General features: G+C 39.2%; 1 protein-coding gene across 5 annotated transcripts in view; it reads left to right on the top strand.

Annotated features, from left to right (window-relative positions):
- The window catches only part of CARS1 (cysteinyl-tRNA synthetase 1), a 73,329-nt gene that overhangs the window by 30,660 nt on the left and 25,691 nt on the right, over nt 1–16,978 (top strand). For all 5 annotated transcript variants that reach the window (XM_089521012.1, XM_089521015.1, XM_089521011.1 and 2 more), the window contains 4 exons: nt 1,082–1,210; nt 10,270–10,399; nt 11,521–11,624; nt 14,768–14,865. In XM_089521012.1, coding sequence (XP_089377138.1) covers nt 1,082–1,210; nt 10,270–10,399; nt 11,521–11,624; nt 14,768–14,865 — 461 coding nt within the window. The remainder of the gene's footprint in view (nt 1–1,081; nt 1,211–10,269; nt 10,400–11,520; nt 11,625–14,767; nt 14,866–16,978) is intronic.

Here is a 16,978-nt window from a genome sequence, read left to right as displayed (position 1 = left end):
CAGAGGGTAAGAGAATCTCCTACATTGGAGGTTTTTAAACAGAAGTCAGCAACTTGTCAGGGATGCTTAACTGTGGATTCCTGCCCTAGCAAGGTGGGATTAGATGACCCTTAAGGTTCCTTCTAACTCTGTGATTCTATAATTCTGTGGTTGTTTTTGTCTGTGTGATGCATGGATTGTTAACATACAACTTGTGTGCTGCATAGAGCCTTGATACTCTAGCTTAATGGCCTTCCCATCACCTCCAGCATTTCAGAACTGATGGCTGCCATTACCAGCTGTGCTGCCAAAATCATGTTGGCTTCCGCCCTTTGTTCCTTTTCCTTTTTCTTCACTTTTACTCTCTGCATTTGCTGGGTTCTGTATACCGGAGAATTTCCTGAAACACTTCTGTAGTATAGCCACCATTGTCGCTGCTGAATTTCAGTGACAGCTGTGGTAATGATGGCTACTGTCACTTCAGACAAATTTTAATAGTGGGAAAAGACTCAGACTCAGTGTTAAGCACTACAATAGCAGAGCAATTGTGTTCAGGCCATAAAATAGAAATGCTGCATCTTTAAGAATGCATTTCTATTAATTCCTCTTAGGTCAGCATAATCAACATTAACTTGAAAGAGTAAATTTTCTTTTATACCATTTTATTTATTTAGGTCTGTATCACCTCTCAACCCAACAATAAAAGAAATACAACAAAAACCAAGACAAGTGAAAACACTCTTAGCAGAAAAAAACAACTTTAAAAATAGTTTTTTAAATTGGTTTGTTTACTGTTGTGCCTTCAAGTTGTTTCTGATTTATGATGGCCCAAAGATGGAGTTTTCTTGGCAAGATTTGTTCAGAGGGCGTTTGCCTTTGTCTTCCTTGAAAACTGAGAGAATGTGACTTCCTCAGTGTCACCCAGTTGGTTTTAAGAATACACATAAATACGATTTTTAAAAAAATCTTGATTTCAAGGACAACGTTTTAAGCAATGGGCTGCCCACTGGAAGCTCAAGAGAAACATAGCCGGCCTAAAGTAAGTCAATTTATTGAGAACAGTTTAATAGTTGTGTTTATAATATATTTTATTTCTGTATAGGGCCGTCCAGGGTGGCATATTGAATGTTCTGCAATGGCTGGATCCATTCTAGGAGAGTCAATGGACATTCATGGAGGAGGTTTTGATCTTCGATTCCCCCACCATGACAACGAATTGGCACAGTCTGAGGTAAGTGATATCATAATTTCCTCTGTTGTTCTAGTTCCTAATGTCTATGTGCTCTCCTTCCAACTGAGCTTTAAAATTCAACTGGCTCTGACTTGCAGAAATGTCTCTGATATTTACAACACAGTTTACACAGAATTGTGGTTTCCAGTAACTATAGTTTAGAACCTCCACATGCATGTAGGAACTCTAGCTTGCAAACTAATTTGAGCTTCTAAAAGGACAGGGAAGGTGTGGTTTAGAACAGCTTTCTTCTTTTATTCCCATCCACTCAACACTCCTTTTTCTGTAAGACAGAAGACTGTGGCGACAAAGCAATGGCTATAACAGTGCCTTGTTCATTCAGGCATCATGCCAAATCCAACCGTTTTTGCAACTCTAGTATTCTGATTCTGAATTGCCAGTTGCTTGTCCACCACTATTTGGCATCATGTCAAGCTTCTCTAATTCTGGTTTAATGTGATGTTCAAATGGTTTAAAAGTTTGAATGCTTTGGATATAATGACCAGACACAGTTTACCCATTTGATCTGAACCTAAGTCATAGGCACTCCCTCCTCCCCTCAAGGATATTGATTTCTTCCCTAATTTATTTAATAATAATAATAATAATAATAATAATAAGTTTTATTTCTATTTTCCTGCCTCTCCCGACGGATCGAAGCAGGATTACAACAGTATTTCAATAACAGAATATCTAAAATTACAATTTAAAAACAATGTAATATTAAAATATAACAATACAATATTAAAACCACATTGCATCCTGCGATAAAGTTATCTTGTTTTTTCATGAGGTGAAGTTTACTTTAGGTCTTTATAGAAGATCAGGGGGGTATGCTTGCCGGAAGAGGTAAGTTTTTAGTGCCTTCTTAAAGGCATCTAAGGTTGAAATCAGTCGGATCTCTTCCGGAAGGTTGTTCCAAAGCATGGGAGTCACAGCTGTATATGCTCTTTGGGAAGTAGTTACTAGTCTGACTTTTATATGATCTAGTAGATTCTTCCCAGTTGTTTTGAGAGTGCGAGGCAGATTATATAGGGAGAGGCATTCCCTCAAGTAACTCAGGCCCAAGCCATGTAGGGCTTTAAAGGTAATGACCAACACTTTGTACTGTGCCCGGAAGCTAATTGCCAGCCAGTGTAAAGATTTTAATACAGGTGTTATATGGTCTGACCTGGAAGTTCTGGTGACCAGTCTGGCTGCTGCGTTTTGGACTAGTTGAAGCTTCCCAACTTGGTACAAAGGTAGCCCCATGTAGAGCGCATTACAGAAATCTAAGCGAGAGATTACCAGTGCATGTACCACAGTTTCAAGGTCCTTTCAGTCCAGGTAGGGGCGCAGTTGGCGAATCAGCCGAAGCTGGTACCAAGCACTCCTGGCTGTCGCATCTACTTGAGATGATAATTGTAGAGATGAGTCCAGGAGTACTCCCAAACAGCGAACTTTGTCCTTTAGGGGAAGTGTGATCCCGTCCAGGACTGGATGACAAATTTCCCTTCCTGGGCTTGGGGTACCTATCACAAGTACTTCTGTTTTTTCTGGATGCAATCTGAGTTTGTTTTCCCTCATCCAGCCCATTACTGACCCTAGGCAGGTGTCCAGAGGAGAGATGCCATCCTTAGTCACTGTGTCAGTTGGAGACATAGAGAAATAGATCTGGGTGTCATCAGCATACTGATAACACCGCGCCCCATGTCTCTGGATGATCTCACCCACTGGCTTCATGTAAATGTTAAACAGCATGGGGGACAGAATGGCACCCTGAGGGATGCCAGATGTCAGCTCTCTTTTGCGAGAGCAGCTGTCCCCCAGCCTCACCATCTGGAATCTACCTGAGAGGTAGGAACGGAACCACTGAAGTGCAGTGCCTCCAATGCCTAACTCCCTCAGGCGTTCCAAAAGGATACCATTGTCTATGGTATCAAAGGTCGCTGAGATGTCCAGGAGCACCAACAGGATCACATTTCCACTGTCGATGCCCAGACGGAGGTTGTCTCAACTCCGTAACCCGCCTTAAATCCAGTTTGAAATGGGTCCAGATAATTGGTTTCATCCAAGACAGCTTGGAGTTGGAAGGCCACCACCCTCTCAGTTACTTTGCCCAAGAATGGTAATAAGGAGACCGGTCTGTGGTTATTCCTTAACAGGGGGTCTAGGGAGGGTTTCTTTAAAAGTGGCTTCACCATCGCTTGTTTTAAGGTAGACGGAAATATTCCCCCCAAAAGGATGCATTTATTATAAGCTGTAATGATGTTTTTATTGCATCTCCTCACTGAACGGTCAGCCAAGAGGGGCAAGGATCGAGGGGCAAGTCATCCTCCTTACACTTCCAAGGAGCTTGTCCATGTCATTGATATTTACTAACTCAAAGTGATCCAGTTTAATCCTGTTTACAGAGTCAATGGATATCTCTCTTATTGATTCTGCCAAAATGCCGGCGTTGAGATCAGCCGTTATCTGAGAGATTTTATCAGCGAAGAAATCATTAAAAGCGTCACAGCAGGCTGTAGTCGGTTCTAATAAAGGGTTCAGGGTGGAAGGTAGTTGAGTTAAGTCCTTAACCACACTGAACAGCTCTGGCGGACGAGACTTCACCGATGCAATTCCATACTTTGTTTGGAAATACTGTGCAAAAGAATAAGAGAAGACCCACAGATTAGAGGCAATAAGATAAAAAGTAATGAGATAAAATTATGCGCATACGCAGATGATCTGCTGATTATCTTGGAAGACCCAATGAATAGCTTACCAAGAGTAATGAAAGTGATTGAAGAATATGGCATAATAGCAGGAATGAAAATAAACAGAGATAAATCAACTATGCTTACCTTAAATATGACGAAAAACAGGGAAAAATTACTACAAGAGGAATCGAAGATTACAATTCAAAAGAAAATAAAATATCTTGGAATAAATTTGACTAAAAAAACTGCGGAATTATTCGATAATAACTACAAGAAAACATGGCAAGAAATCAAAATCAGTCTAACCAAATGGGAAGACTTACATACCTCACTATCGGGAAAAATATCTATTGTTAAAATGAATATTTTACCAAAAATAATGTACCTTTTTCAAAATCTCCCAATAATCTTAAAGGATCAAATTTTTAATCAGTGGAAGAAAGACATATCAAAGTTCATATGGGTGGGCCGGAAACCTAGGATAAAATGGAAGGTACTCACTGATCTGAAAGAAAGAGGAGGATTTGCATTGCCAGATTTTAAAATATATTACGAAGCGAATTGTTTAGACTGGCTGAGAGAATGGATTAATTTAGATAATGAAAGCATATTGAATTTGGAAGGATTTAATAATAGATATGGCTGGCATGCATATATGTGGTACAGGAAAATAGAACAAAACAAACAATTTAATGACCACATTCTACGAAGATCATTATTTAAAATTTGGAAGAAATATAAGAACAAATTATATAGAAGAATACCGCTATGGATATCCCCCCATGAAGCCTTTATGTATAGAGGAAAGTTGATTGGGAAGAATTGGCTTAAATACAAAGATATATTACAATTCGAAAAAGGTGAATTGAGATTAAAAAGCAGAGAAGAATTAGAAAAACAGGGAATAAATTTAACTTGGTTTCAATATTTACAATTAAGTACAAGATTTTGGAAAGATAAGAATCAAGAAGGGATAGCCACAGAAAAAAATGAACTTGATGAGATTTTGGAAAAGGGGAGTAAAGGAATAATTTCGAGAATATATAAAATGTGTATAAAATTGGACCATGAAGAAGAAACGATAAAAGGTTGTATGATCGAATGGGCCAAGAACATTAATAGAAATATACAGTTAGAAAGATGGGAAAGGGCATGGGGTAAAGATTTGAACTTTACATGTTGTACTGATCTGAAAGAAAATTTCATGAAAATGATGCACAGGTGGCATATTCCCCCATCAAGATGGGCTAAGATGATTAAAAATGGTTCGAATATATGTTGGAGATGTAACAATCACTATGGCTCCTACTATCATATGTGGTGGACATGTCCAATGGTAAAAAAATTTTGGAAAAAGGTACAGGAAATAACTAAGGAAGTATACCAAATTAATGTAAGACTAGAGCCGGAAACATTATTGTTGAATATGATTCAAGGTAATACATTAAGGAAACAGAAAAAAATATTGTTGTACTTAATAACAACAGCAAGGGTTACAATAGCGAAAAATTGGAAAAGGATGGGAGATATAGATATAGATGAGTGGCTAACGAAGGCATTGGAAGCCATGGAAATGGACACGCTAACGATGTGGATAAGGGAGGAAGAAAGTTATGAAGCCTCAAATGAGGAAATGTGGAAACCGTTACTGGTATATTGCAAAAAGAGATGGTTAAATCCGACATAAAGGTGTTTCATAGTAATTGATGAGTATATATATAAATTATAAAATGACAATACAAACCTGAAGACAAGGGGGAAGACTAAAGGCAATCTCCTTCTAATAAAAAGAGAATAAGATGTGATAGTAATAAATAAAGTCAGGGTAACATAGACTGCACAGAAGAAATGGCAAAAAGAATAGATATTAAAGTGAGATGGGAGAGTATCCATAATTATAGACATTGAGGAATAATATTAATGATGTTCGCTATATATGAAGATGAGACTGGAAATTACATAGGGGCAGTTACTGTAGGAGGTGTAGATGGAAACAATGAAGAACCGACTGGAAGATACAGTAGTTTAAAGTAGTCTAAGAATATTATTAGTGTATTCTTTCTTTCTTTTTTATTATTTGAAAGATTGTATATATGTAATAATATTGTATCACTATTATTATTTTTAATAATAATAAAAAAATAAAAAATAAAAATAAAAAAAAAATGCCGGCGTTGAGATCAGCCCTTATCTGAGAGATTTTATCAGCGAAGAAATCATTAAAAGCGTCACAGCAGGCTGTAGTCGGTTCTAATAAAGGGTTCAGGGTGGAAGGTAGTTGAGTTAACTCCTTAACCACACTGAACAGCTCTGCCGGACGAGACTCCACCGATGCAATCCATGCAGCATAGAACGAATTCTTTGCTGCATTGATTTCCACTCCATAGGAATGCAACATCTTCTCATGGAGTGTCAGATATGCGCTGGTGTTTCTGCCAGCAGCACTCTAGTCGTTGCGCGGTCCACTTCATCTGCCGGAGATCTTCTGTGTACCAGGATTTTCTATTCGGAGCGGTCTGGAAAGGACGCTCGGGTGCGATGGTGTCTATTGCCCTGGTAAGATTGTCCATGTATTAACCAGGGTTTCGATAGAATCGCCATCATTCCCAACCACAACTCCCACTAAGGCTTCTTGGAACCTTTTTGGTTCCATCAGCCTTTGAGGGCAGACCATTTTAATAGGTCCTCCACCCCTGGGGGCGATATATATTGTGGCCGTCAGTTCCACCTTAACCAGGAAATGATCCGTCCATGACAAGGGAGAGGTATGAATTACCTCTGCCCACGGTTGTTCCCTGTCCGTGCTAAAGACCACATCAAGTGTATTACCCACACAGTGTGTCGGACCTGAAACCAATTGGGACAGGCCCATGGCAGTCATGGAATCCATGAACTGCCGAGCTGCACCTGTTAAATCTAATGAGCTGTCCTCGAAGGGGATGTTAAGGTCTCCCAGGATAAGAAGCCTAGAAGACTCCAACACCAGCTCCAAGACCAGCTGTGTCAGCTTGGCTAGGGAGTCTGCTAGGCAACGGGGTGGATGGTAGACCAGCAGAATCCCTAAACTGTCTTTGGTTTTTAGGGTCAGGTAAATACACTCGATGTGCCTTGTTGTCTGGACTGGGTTCCTGGTTAAGTTGATGTAGCTTTTGTGGACCATGGCCACACCTCCCCCTCGCCCACTTTCCCTGACCTGCTCATTAACAGCGTACCCAGCTGTTGACTCAAGTCTGCTGTTATACTGTTATAACAGTGCTGTAAGATGCTATTGCTATAATGGTGGATTAATCCCACCTTTGCCTTAGCCTTATCACATGACATTGATGTTCTCCAGATACTGTGCTGTAGAATTGTTGGGAACTCTATTTTTCTTATTCTTGAAATATCTGTTAATGACCCTGTTTCCTGTTATATTCAGTAACTAGTTTGAGTGCAAATGTGTCATTCTACATCTTTTACAAGAGTTACTAAATAATGGATGTGATGTGAGTGTAGGGTGGTGCCCTGTCCTTGGAGATTTCCAAGCAAGCAGGGAAGCCTGGGCATGGAAGACAAGACTTTCCAAGAGAATGTCTGTGTTTCCTATCCATTTTCTTTGATGTACACCCTTGAAACCTTTTTTAGATTTTCTTTGTAACTTTTAAGGTATATATAAATGGTTTGATGTAATAGTGAAATAACAATGTGATCTCAACCTGTTGACCTTTTGAAGTCACTATTCAGATGTCTTCACTGCTCAGGAGTTTTTTCCAAAGATCTCTCCACTCCTTTCCTATGGTATCACACATCACAGTGTTACCGCCACAGTCTGGTTTTTAAAAATTATTTTTAGTAATTATTAATATTAATATTTTAAGGCAGTGGTGTAATAGCACTGTAATGTCATGCTATAATAGTGTACAGCTTAATTAAACAAAATTGAAGCGAAACAATAATGACATAGGAGGTGAGGCAGACAAGGTGGGGCAAATGGTCTCTGTATCCAGGAATTACATACAGTGCAGAAAAAAAATCAGAAAGTTATACTATTAAAGTACAAATGTAGTGAGGATGTGATACACAGCATCAGCATCCAACAATCTTTGCAAGTACAAGTGAAGTATTTTTCAAATGGGACAATCCAAAATAACTGACTAATATGATAAGCATCTGAGTCTCCAGTTTATACTCTTCGACACTTTCATTCTTTCCCTGGCTCAGTGAAAGCATAGTTTACAATTGCATCCTAATCAGCAAACTATGATTTGGACTTGATAGCCAAACCAGGACTGGAAATCGCAAATTGATATATTTTCTAACTCTGTTTTGAAGGCATGTGGAAAGCATTGTGTATTGTGTCAGGATTCATGTGCTCAGATCCTACAGGTTTGTAAATCTACTTAAATTTAGGTAGTAGGGATACATTTAAAATTGTCTCCTGAAAGCTTTTACTTTTGATCCTGTCCCACTTCCAGACTGGCAAAGAGATCTGAAGCAGGACTAGTCTCCTCATGTGCTCCTCTTATTGCATGTAGAGGCATACTCCCATGTTTATGGGATTGGGGAGTCTCCCTTGAATTCTGATACAGAACTTGCTGCAGAAGCTGAATTTGTTTAATACATTCAGAGATCAAGAGTGATGCTGCTTTCAAACCAATGCAGGTTTTCCTAGTTTAGATGTCTGCTTCCATTCATGGTTGGGAGGTGGGGGAGAAAATAAGGTACCCTGAGGTATGTTACAAGCCTTGGCTGCGCAAGGATGAGGTACCATTGTCCAAACAATCCCAACAAAAGCATTTCAATGTTTATATTCCTTACATCACTTGGTAAAGAATATTTGGGAAGTCTACACCACTTTTTATTTTAAAAAGAAGAAATGACAGTACCATTATGTTCCAGTCTTGGGTGAAGGGGAGTAATGTCGATAGCAAATGCAACATAAGATAGCTTCATTCAGAAGAAGTTACAGTTTGGAAAAGAAACCATGAAAAGTGATTTCAAAGAGTGCCACCTGGATCTGTCCAAATAGGGTGGATGGGCCTTAAACAGGCAAATGTGATGCAGTGTAAGTATTTGTAAAGTGGTGCCCACTGGGGCTAAAGATAGCTTCTCGCCTATTTCCTACACTGATAGGATTTGAGCTGGCAGTGTCAGAGAAGGGGATCTTTAGGTTATGCTGGAAAGCTCAGTGAAAATGTTGACTCAGCCTGCTTTGGAAAAGGCAAACTCTTTGTTGTGCATAATTAGATAAGGAATTTAAAGTAAAACTGCTAGTATTATGCTGCCCTTACAATTTTCTTTGCAATACTTCAAATAATTCAAATAAGTAGCTAAACCTAAAAAGGGACATTATAGCGCTGAAAAAGTTTCAAAAAGGGGTAATTGAAATTATCAGAGTGCTGCAGAAGAGATTTATGAGGAAAGTTTAGAACATTTAGAGCTATTCAACTTAGAAAAAAGAATGAGTAAAGGGAGACATGATAGAAGTTTGTAAAATCATTTATTGTACAGAGGAAGCATATAGGGCAGGAGAGCAAAAGGCAGGAGGCCTAGGGGAGGGCAAAGGGCGTGCGCACAGCCCAGCCAATCCTGGGTGCCACTCGCCCTCCTGCTGGCCCATCTCCTTTTTGCTCTTTGCAAAAAGCAAAAGCGGGCAGGGCCAGCGGGAGCATGAGTGGCACCCCGGGATTGGCGCTCTCTCTCTCCGTGCCACGCCAGTGCCGCCCCCAAACTTTTGGCACCCTAGGCAGCTGCCTAGGTTACCTATATGGACGGGCCGGCCCTGGGGGGTGGTGGTGGAAGGAACTGGTCCAATCTTATTCAATTTTAAGTTAACATGTGAGAAGAGGAGCATGTTAATCTTACCCCCCTCCTTGTATGGAGAACAATCATCTGAAGAGGAGCCCCACCTCTGTGTGTAAAGCTTCTCCACATGGAAACAGCAGTGACAAAGGGAGTGTGATCTCCTCCTTATATATTAACCTAAAGTAGATAATATATTAGCTGAACTAACCCTGTATTGATCTGCACTTACAAGGAAGGAAGCCCCCTATTTAATTTTGCATAGGAGGTGCCTGAGGGGGGAAATTTCATAGCTTTTGAACTGTTGAGAAAAAGCATGTCCCAGTTTTCTTTCTGAAAAAAAGTATCTTGGATGTCTAGTAAAATTTGAGAAATAGTGATTTAGGGATCTATAATCACAATAGCAATATGGGTAATGGTAGAAATCTTATCTTGCTGCATTTCACATTACATTTCTCTGTCTTAACTGGAGAGAAGATGATGTTTTGGAGGAGCAGGGAGAGCATGGAAGCCTTATTTTTTCTTTTCTGCATATAGCTGCATTCTAATGGATATTCATATTCAAATATGGGTGCTTTATTCCCATGTATGTCATAGGCATACTTCGACAATGACCACTGGGTTCGCTATTTCTTGCACACTGGGCACCTGACAATTGCTGGTTGTAAAATGTCCAAATCTTTGAAAAACTTTATTACGATAAAAGATGCACTTAAAAGGCATACAGGTAAGACCTTTATTTTATTAGGAGAAAAACAGTATCCAGTCTTTTTAAATGTAATTTTATAAAAAAATAACTTTTTTGTTTAAACTTTTATATTTCACCATATATTACAGGATCTCAAGTTGGTGTACAAATATAACCAATTTAAACAATTTTAAATTTAAAACAGTAGAGAATAACTTAAACAGACTTAAAACATATTAAACAATATGATGAGTTAAACTTTATAACCCATGCATGTGTGCAGATTTGGGTGAAATCAAGTAGGCCTCAAAAACTTTAATAAAAAGCTATGTTTTAACCTAGCCCTAGAAGGAAGCCAGTGTTAGTGTCAGTTTGACCTCAGAAGTGAGGATAGTCCACAACTGTTCAGAGAAGCATTCCCAGGCATTGTGCGACTATTATATGGTATTTGACGTTTTTAATTTGTTGCCTGTTTTATTGAACCCTTTCCTGTATTGTTATGTATTATTTATATCTATTATGCTATTATTTCTTAGATTGTATGCCATAAACAGGTTTACTTTTATCTATTTTATTGTTTGTATGTACAGCACTGTGCAAATGTACAGCGCTATATAAATAAAGCATAATAATAACAACAACAACTGGGACCTCCTCTTCCTCCTTCCACAATGTATTGTGATCCCTGGTGGGACACAAGAGATGGACTCTCCTGCAAACAGGAGATACACACATATAGGGAGAGATATTCCTTCAAGTGTGGTGTTGTGGCTTGAGCATTGGACTGCAATTCTGGAGGACAGGATTGAAATCCCCAGTGTGTCATGGAAACCCACTAGGCGAGCTTGGGCAGCCTCTCGGCCTTAGAGGGAGGCAGAGGCAAGCTCTCATCTGAGCACATCTTGCTAAGAAAAACCCGTGATAGGTTGGTCCCCATAAGTTGGAAAAGACTTAAGGGACACAATAGCAAACTCCTTCAAGTATCAAGGTCACAAGCTGTTTAGGACTTTAAAAATTAGAAAGAAGTTATCAGACTGACCTGCTTTACTTATTTAATAACAAACTTTGGAGGATTTCTTTTATATTGTAATTGGGATCATGGTTTTTACTATTATCATCTACTGTACTGCGCTTTTTTAATCCTTGAAATCTCTCAACAGCTCGGCAGTTGAGGCTGGCTTTTCTAATGCATTCTTGGAAGGACACACTAGATTATTCCAGCAATACCATGGAGTCTGCCATTCAGTATGAAAAATTTATGAATGTAAGTTAAGTTGGTGTTTTCAAATTTTGCTGCTTTATGGATCTTAAGGCATAATGTTCTCTTCTACTGACTGTAGATATAATTGATTACATATAACATATTGCTGTGTGTTCTAAATTTGCTGCATACTTTTTATAAAAGTGTAAGCAAAAAGTTGAGCTTGAATAGATCTAGTTGTGTACTTTACCATTGTACAGTTGGCTCTTCTTATACACGGATTTTTTATACACAGATTCAAGCATACACGGTTTTAAAATGTTCAAAAAAAAGTATAAATTTCAAATATCAAACCTTGATTTTCCATTTTTATAAGGGACACCATTTTTCTAAGTCATTATACTTAATGGGACTTGAGCATACACGGATTTTGTTATCCATGGGGGATTTTGGAACCAAACCCCAGCGTATAACAAGGTTCCACTGTATTCCATTAAATCTCAATCAAGCAATACATTCAGAGATGGAAGTAATACTTTTGGCAGTACTTCCTTCTTCTGACTCTTCTCCTAGTTCCATTTCTGGCTGGAAAGAAAACTATGTTCTCTTCTTTCTCCAAATGTACTTTTCATTATCTGGCAGCCCCAGAAAATGATATGACATGCATACACAGCCAGCCCAACCAAGCCAGAGGCAACCTATTAACAATGCATGGGTATAATTAAATGATTTTGCTCCCTGCCTGGAATTGCTAAAATGGGGAATTCACAACCATTTGGTAGGCAGAAATGCATAATCTCTAGGTTATAAATTGTATAGGCTGATAGTAAAGATAACAGTACTCCAGCATTTTAGAATGTACCATGGGAATGATATGTAAGAGCGGCAGAATATTTTATTGGCAACCAAGAATAAAGCCCAATAGCTGATAAAAATGACAAAAGAGGGACCTCTTTGAAGCCATTCTTATCTTCCTCCCTTAATCTGATGAAGACGTGCCCAGTATCAATTCGAAATTTATCATGATGTGTTCAGATAACATTTTCTCTCTAGCCTAATCTGCACCATTGCAAGGAGAGGCTTCATTTAGAGTTCTTGTTTTAGAAGCAAAACCATGTCAAGTTGTTTTCTTAGTACAGTCACCCCTCCATTTTTGCAGGGGATCCGTTCTGGACCCTCCCCCCACAAAAATGGAAAATTGACGATATTGGAGTCCCTCCGTTTGCTCCTCATGGATGTGCAAGGGACGCAGACTCCAAGTCTGTGAAAATGGAAGAGCGGCTGTACATCAGCAACTACTATTCTCTAGCTATGTGAAAACAATTTCATGTCAGAAACCGGGGGACAGTGCTGCAGAGTTAACATTATGTGCAATCCGCATGTTCAGTTTGGTGCTTTTCTGTGATGTCTAGTTCTATTATATGAAGTTTGTAGTTTTTTTCAAACCATATTTTGGGGTGAGGGAGAAATGAATCTAAGGCAGCTGTAAAATGTGGGATGTCAAATGTTGCTTTCCATCTGTTCTAGAAACCTTCATCACTCCCTTGATTGCATGGAACTAGTACATATTACAAAAACAGAGCAAGCTTTTTCCATTGTCTCTTCCCAACAGTTTGTATAATTCACAGTAGAAATGCTGGTGCAAAAATGAATGGTGTAGTAATAAGATAAATTCTTCCTATTGCTGAGTAGAAAGCCTCTATATGCAGCCATAGATAGCTTTCTACTGTATTTTTGTAACTAATATTTAAAGAAATATGAAGAGATTAGTCATCCATGTGCTATACTAATAACAGAGATTGTTTAAAAAAGACATTGCTGTTGTAGGCTTAAAACACAAGTATCTAGCAACATATTGCAAATAATTTTCATGTTACATTTTCTTTATTGGATTGGGTCGAGAGTTTCCCTTCTCTTGACAGAAAGACATGAGATTCAGAGGAAGTTCCCACTTTAAAAAAATGGGGGAGGTAGGTTTACCATCTCACACTATGGTGTGGGACCACCAATACTGTGGAGCAATGTTTAAAAAAAAACCCAAAAACCCAGAGAGAGAAGAATTGCAGAATATTGCAAGTGGCACATCCTGGTTGTGTGCAGGCAGAACTTTACGCTGCTGCTGGACTCAGTCTTGGCCATTGCAGTTCTAGGAAAAGTTCTTGGGAAAAGGGGGGGGGGAGGATATACTCATAGTCTTAGAAACTATGAAATTGCAAACAAATCTAGAAAGCTTTTAGCATCCCTATTTGTAACATTCATGCCATCTTATGGAGCGATTAGAGGAACCCAAACAGATTTTTGTTTGAAAAAAGAGCTGCATAACATAATGCTCACCACCTACAAAAATTATAAATAACATTCAAGTGAAATTATGTTTGTTTGGCTTTACTGAACAACTAAGCAATCATATTTGCTGTACTAAGTGAGGTTTCTTAAATGTATTATTCTTACATACAAATAGAAAGTAGATGGACCCATAGTTTTCAACTACTGTGCAATTTTTGTGTGAGCAGCAGTAGTGTGCAATAATATTTTTCAGCTCATCAAGAAAAATAACTATAAAAATACTTGAGAGCAGGGTTAGCAACTCGACTAGTTGAATTACTTGCTTCTTGTTAACTGTGGCACAGAATCTAGCCATGTCAGACAATTTTAAAATCTTCCCCAGTCACCCATTCATTATCCTACTCCATGTCTACTCAGAACAATTCTCCCAGTTTCAATCTAAGTTAGTATTATAAATTCAAATAATATGCTATACTTGAACAGGATGTCCTCCTTAATCCAGGAATAGTTCACAGGAAACATGTCAATAGGAGGAAGTTAAATGAAAAGTCTGGCTTTCAGCAAAAGAGTCACCTTCAAGTTATTCTTTCCATTTTAGTACACAGTCATGAATATGGGGGGTAAGGTAGGACATAACAGTTGCTGGTCATTATTATCCTATTTTTGCAAGGAAGCCTTGGATTTAGTTAACTGTAGAACTCAATAACTGCTTTGTTAATGTCTCATATCTCATGATATCCAGAGTCATAGCCTAGACAAAAGTGATTTGACAGCAGGTAATAGAAAACTTGCTTTTCTTGTCAGATAGGGAGTTGATCCTGTTCTTGGCTGAAAATGAGTCCGATATGAATGTTGAAATAGGCAGTATGCTTTACAAGATGAATATTTCAGACTGTGGGCTCTTTCCCTCCCCCTTTTAGGAGTTCTTTTTAAATGTGAAGGACATCTTTCGGTCTCCTGCTGATGTGACAGGCCAGTTTGAAAAATGGGAAAACCAGGAAATTGAGCTGAATAAAAGGTGAGTGAGAAACCAGTTTTGGTTTGTTTTTATTTATTTTTTATTTTATCATGAATAGATGTTTGCATATTCATGACAACGGATCCCATTTTTCAAACTGGCATTTCCCTTTGGTGTAAAGAGGGTCCTAATAATACTGTATTTCTGTAGGACATACTTCTTGAATCTCAGTAGCTTGCTAGTTTACAAAATAGGCAGATGGCTTGTGGTGCAGATCCGAGGTACTTTCACATGCTTCCTTGACTGCCCCTGCCCTCCCTCTGCCAATTCCAGGCTGTTTCAATTCATCTTACTTTTCTGCTACATTATACAGTCACTTGATTTACTTCCAAGTTTACATCCTGTTTTTATTCCTCAGGGTATATCGAAAGCAGAAGAATATAGTTAATATAAAAGATTTTCTAAAATAGCATATAAAACAAACCCAATGCATAACATCTATAAATAGCAAATTACAAATAAAATATGTTATCTCCTGAAAAGGATGTAAAATACTAAGCAAGACTGTAGGAATACCAGCTTCTTGTATTTTGCTTTCTGTTGTGTAATTCTGTTCTGTCATCCAGAGGGAGCAAGGGAAGAGCATCCATAGAAATGTTGAAGGATTTCAGAGGATCATAGACATTTGTAGTGAGGCACAAGGACAGTGACTTTAATATCCTCCTCGTACTGTTTTTTTTCTGGTGTGAACACCAGCTATGTGAAGAACAACGTTGCTATAGCCAGAGGGGTATCAGATGCTGATAGCCTGCATCTCCTTCCCTTCAAAAAACAACTACACTCGTCCCCCGGGTTACGAAATTAATTCGTTCCGGCGCCATTTTCGTAACCCGGAAGTCTTTCGTTAGCCGAATCCCCATAGGCGCTAATGGGGAAAAGCCGCGTTTTGGTGCGAAATAGCGCCGAAAAGCACCAAAACTTTTTTCGCAAGCCGGGGAAACCTTCGTAACCCGGAAATAATTAATTAATGATTTTTTTTTCGTAACCCGAAAAATTCGTAACGCGGCGCATTCGTATCCCGGGGGACGAGTGTATAGTGCATTACTTAGTTGTTTTAGGGCTCTAGATGCAACGAGCAGTTCTTTGCAGAATTGCTTCCATTGGTTCAGAAGCAGTGCTAGTCTACATGTTCAGGCTGTTTTTGTTCATTGTTTTGTTCTCTCTCTCTCTCTCTCTCTCTCTCTCTCTCTCTCTCTCTGTGTGTGTGTGTGTGTGTGTGAGAGAGAGAGAGAGAGAGAGAGAGAGAGACATATAATAATAATAATAATAATAATAATTTATATACTGCTTTTCCAAAAGATCAAAGCGGTTTACACAGAATTAAAACCAGTTACAAACACATCATAAAAATAGATAAAAACCAGTAACACAATATACACTATACAAATCTAAAACAGTCATTCAATAGGGAGAGGCAGAGAGTCGATGGGATCAAAATACACAACTTCATTTTCCAGAGGGGAAGGCTTGACAGAAGAGGAAGGTTTTAAGCCTCTTTTTAAATGTTTCCAGGGGGGTGATAAGGCGGAGCTCCTCGGGAAGACTGTTCCAGATTTATGGGGCCACTATTGAGAAGGCCATCTGGGATGTAGTAACATATTTAGAAGGTGGGATTTCCAGCAAATTCTTCCCGGTTGTTCTGAGTGTGCGGGGCGGATTATATGGGGAGATGCGGTCCCTCAAGTAACTCGGGCCCAAGCCATGTAGGGCTTTATAGGTAATAACCAACACCTTGTATTGCGCTTGGAAGCGAATAGGCAGCCAGTGCAGATCTTTCAGAATAGGTGTTATATGGTCAAACCTGGAAACATCAGTGACCAATCTGGCTGCCATATTCTGTACTAGCTGAAGCTTCCGGGCTTGGTACAAGGGTTGCCCCATGTAGAACACGTTACAGAAATCTAAGCGAGAGGTTACCAGAGCATGTACCACAGTTTCAAGGTCCCTTTGGCCCAGGTAGGGTCGCAGTTGGCGTATCAGCCGAAGCTGATAACAAGCACGTCTGACCGTCGCATCTACTTGAGATGTCAACTGTAGAGACGAGTCCAGAAGTACTCCTAAACTGCGAACTTCATCCTTTAGGGGAAGCGTGACCCCGTTCAGGACAGGTGGA

This window comes from Sceloporus occidentalis, unplaced genomic scaffold (genome assembly GCF_023333645.1).
Source record: "Sceloporus occidentalis isolate IW3139 unplaced genomic scaffold, rSceOcc1.0.p SCAF_4, whole genome shotgun sequence".
Lineage (NCBI taxonomy): Eukaryota > Metazoa > Chordata > Lepidosauria > Squamata > Phrynosomatidae > Sceloporus > Sceloporus occidentalis.
The sequence above is the reverse complement of the archived record's forward strand: the minus strand, read 5'-3'. Positions and strand labels throughout refer to the sequence as shown.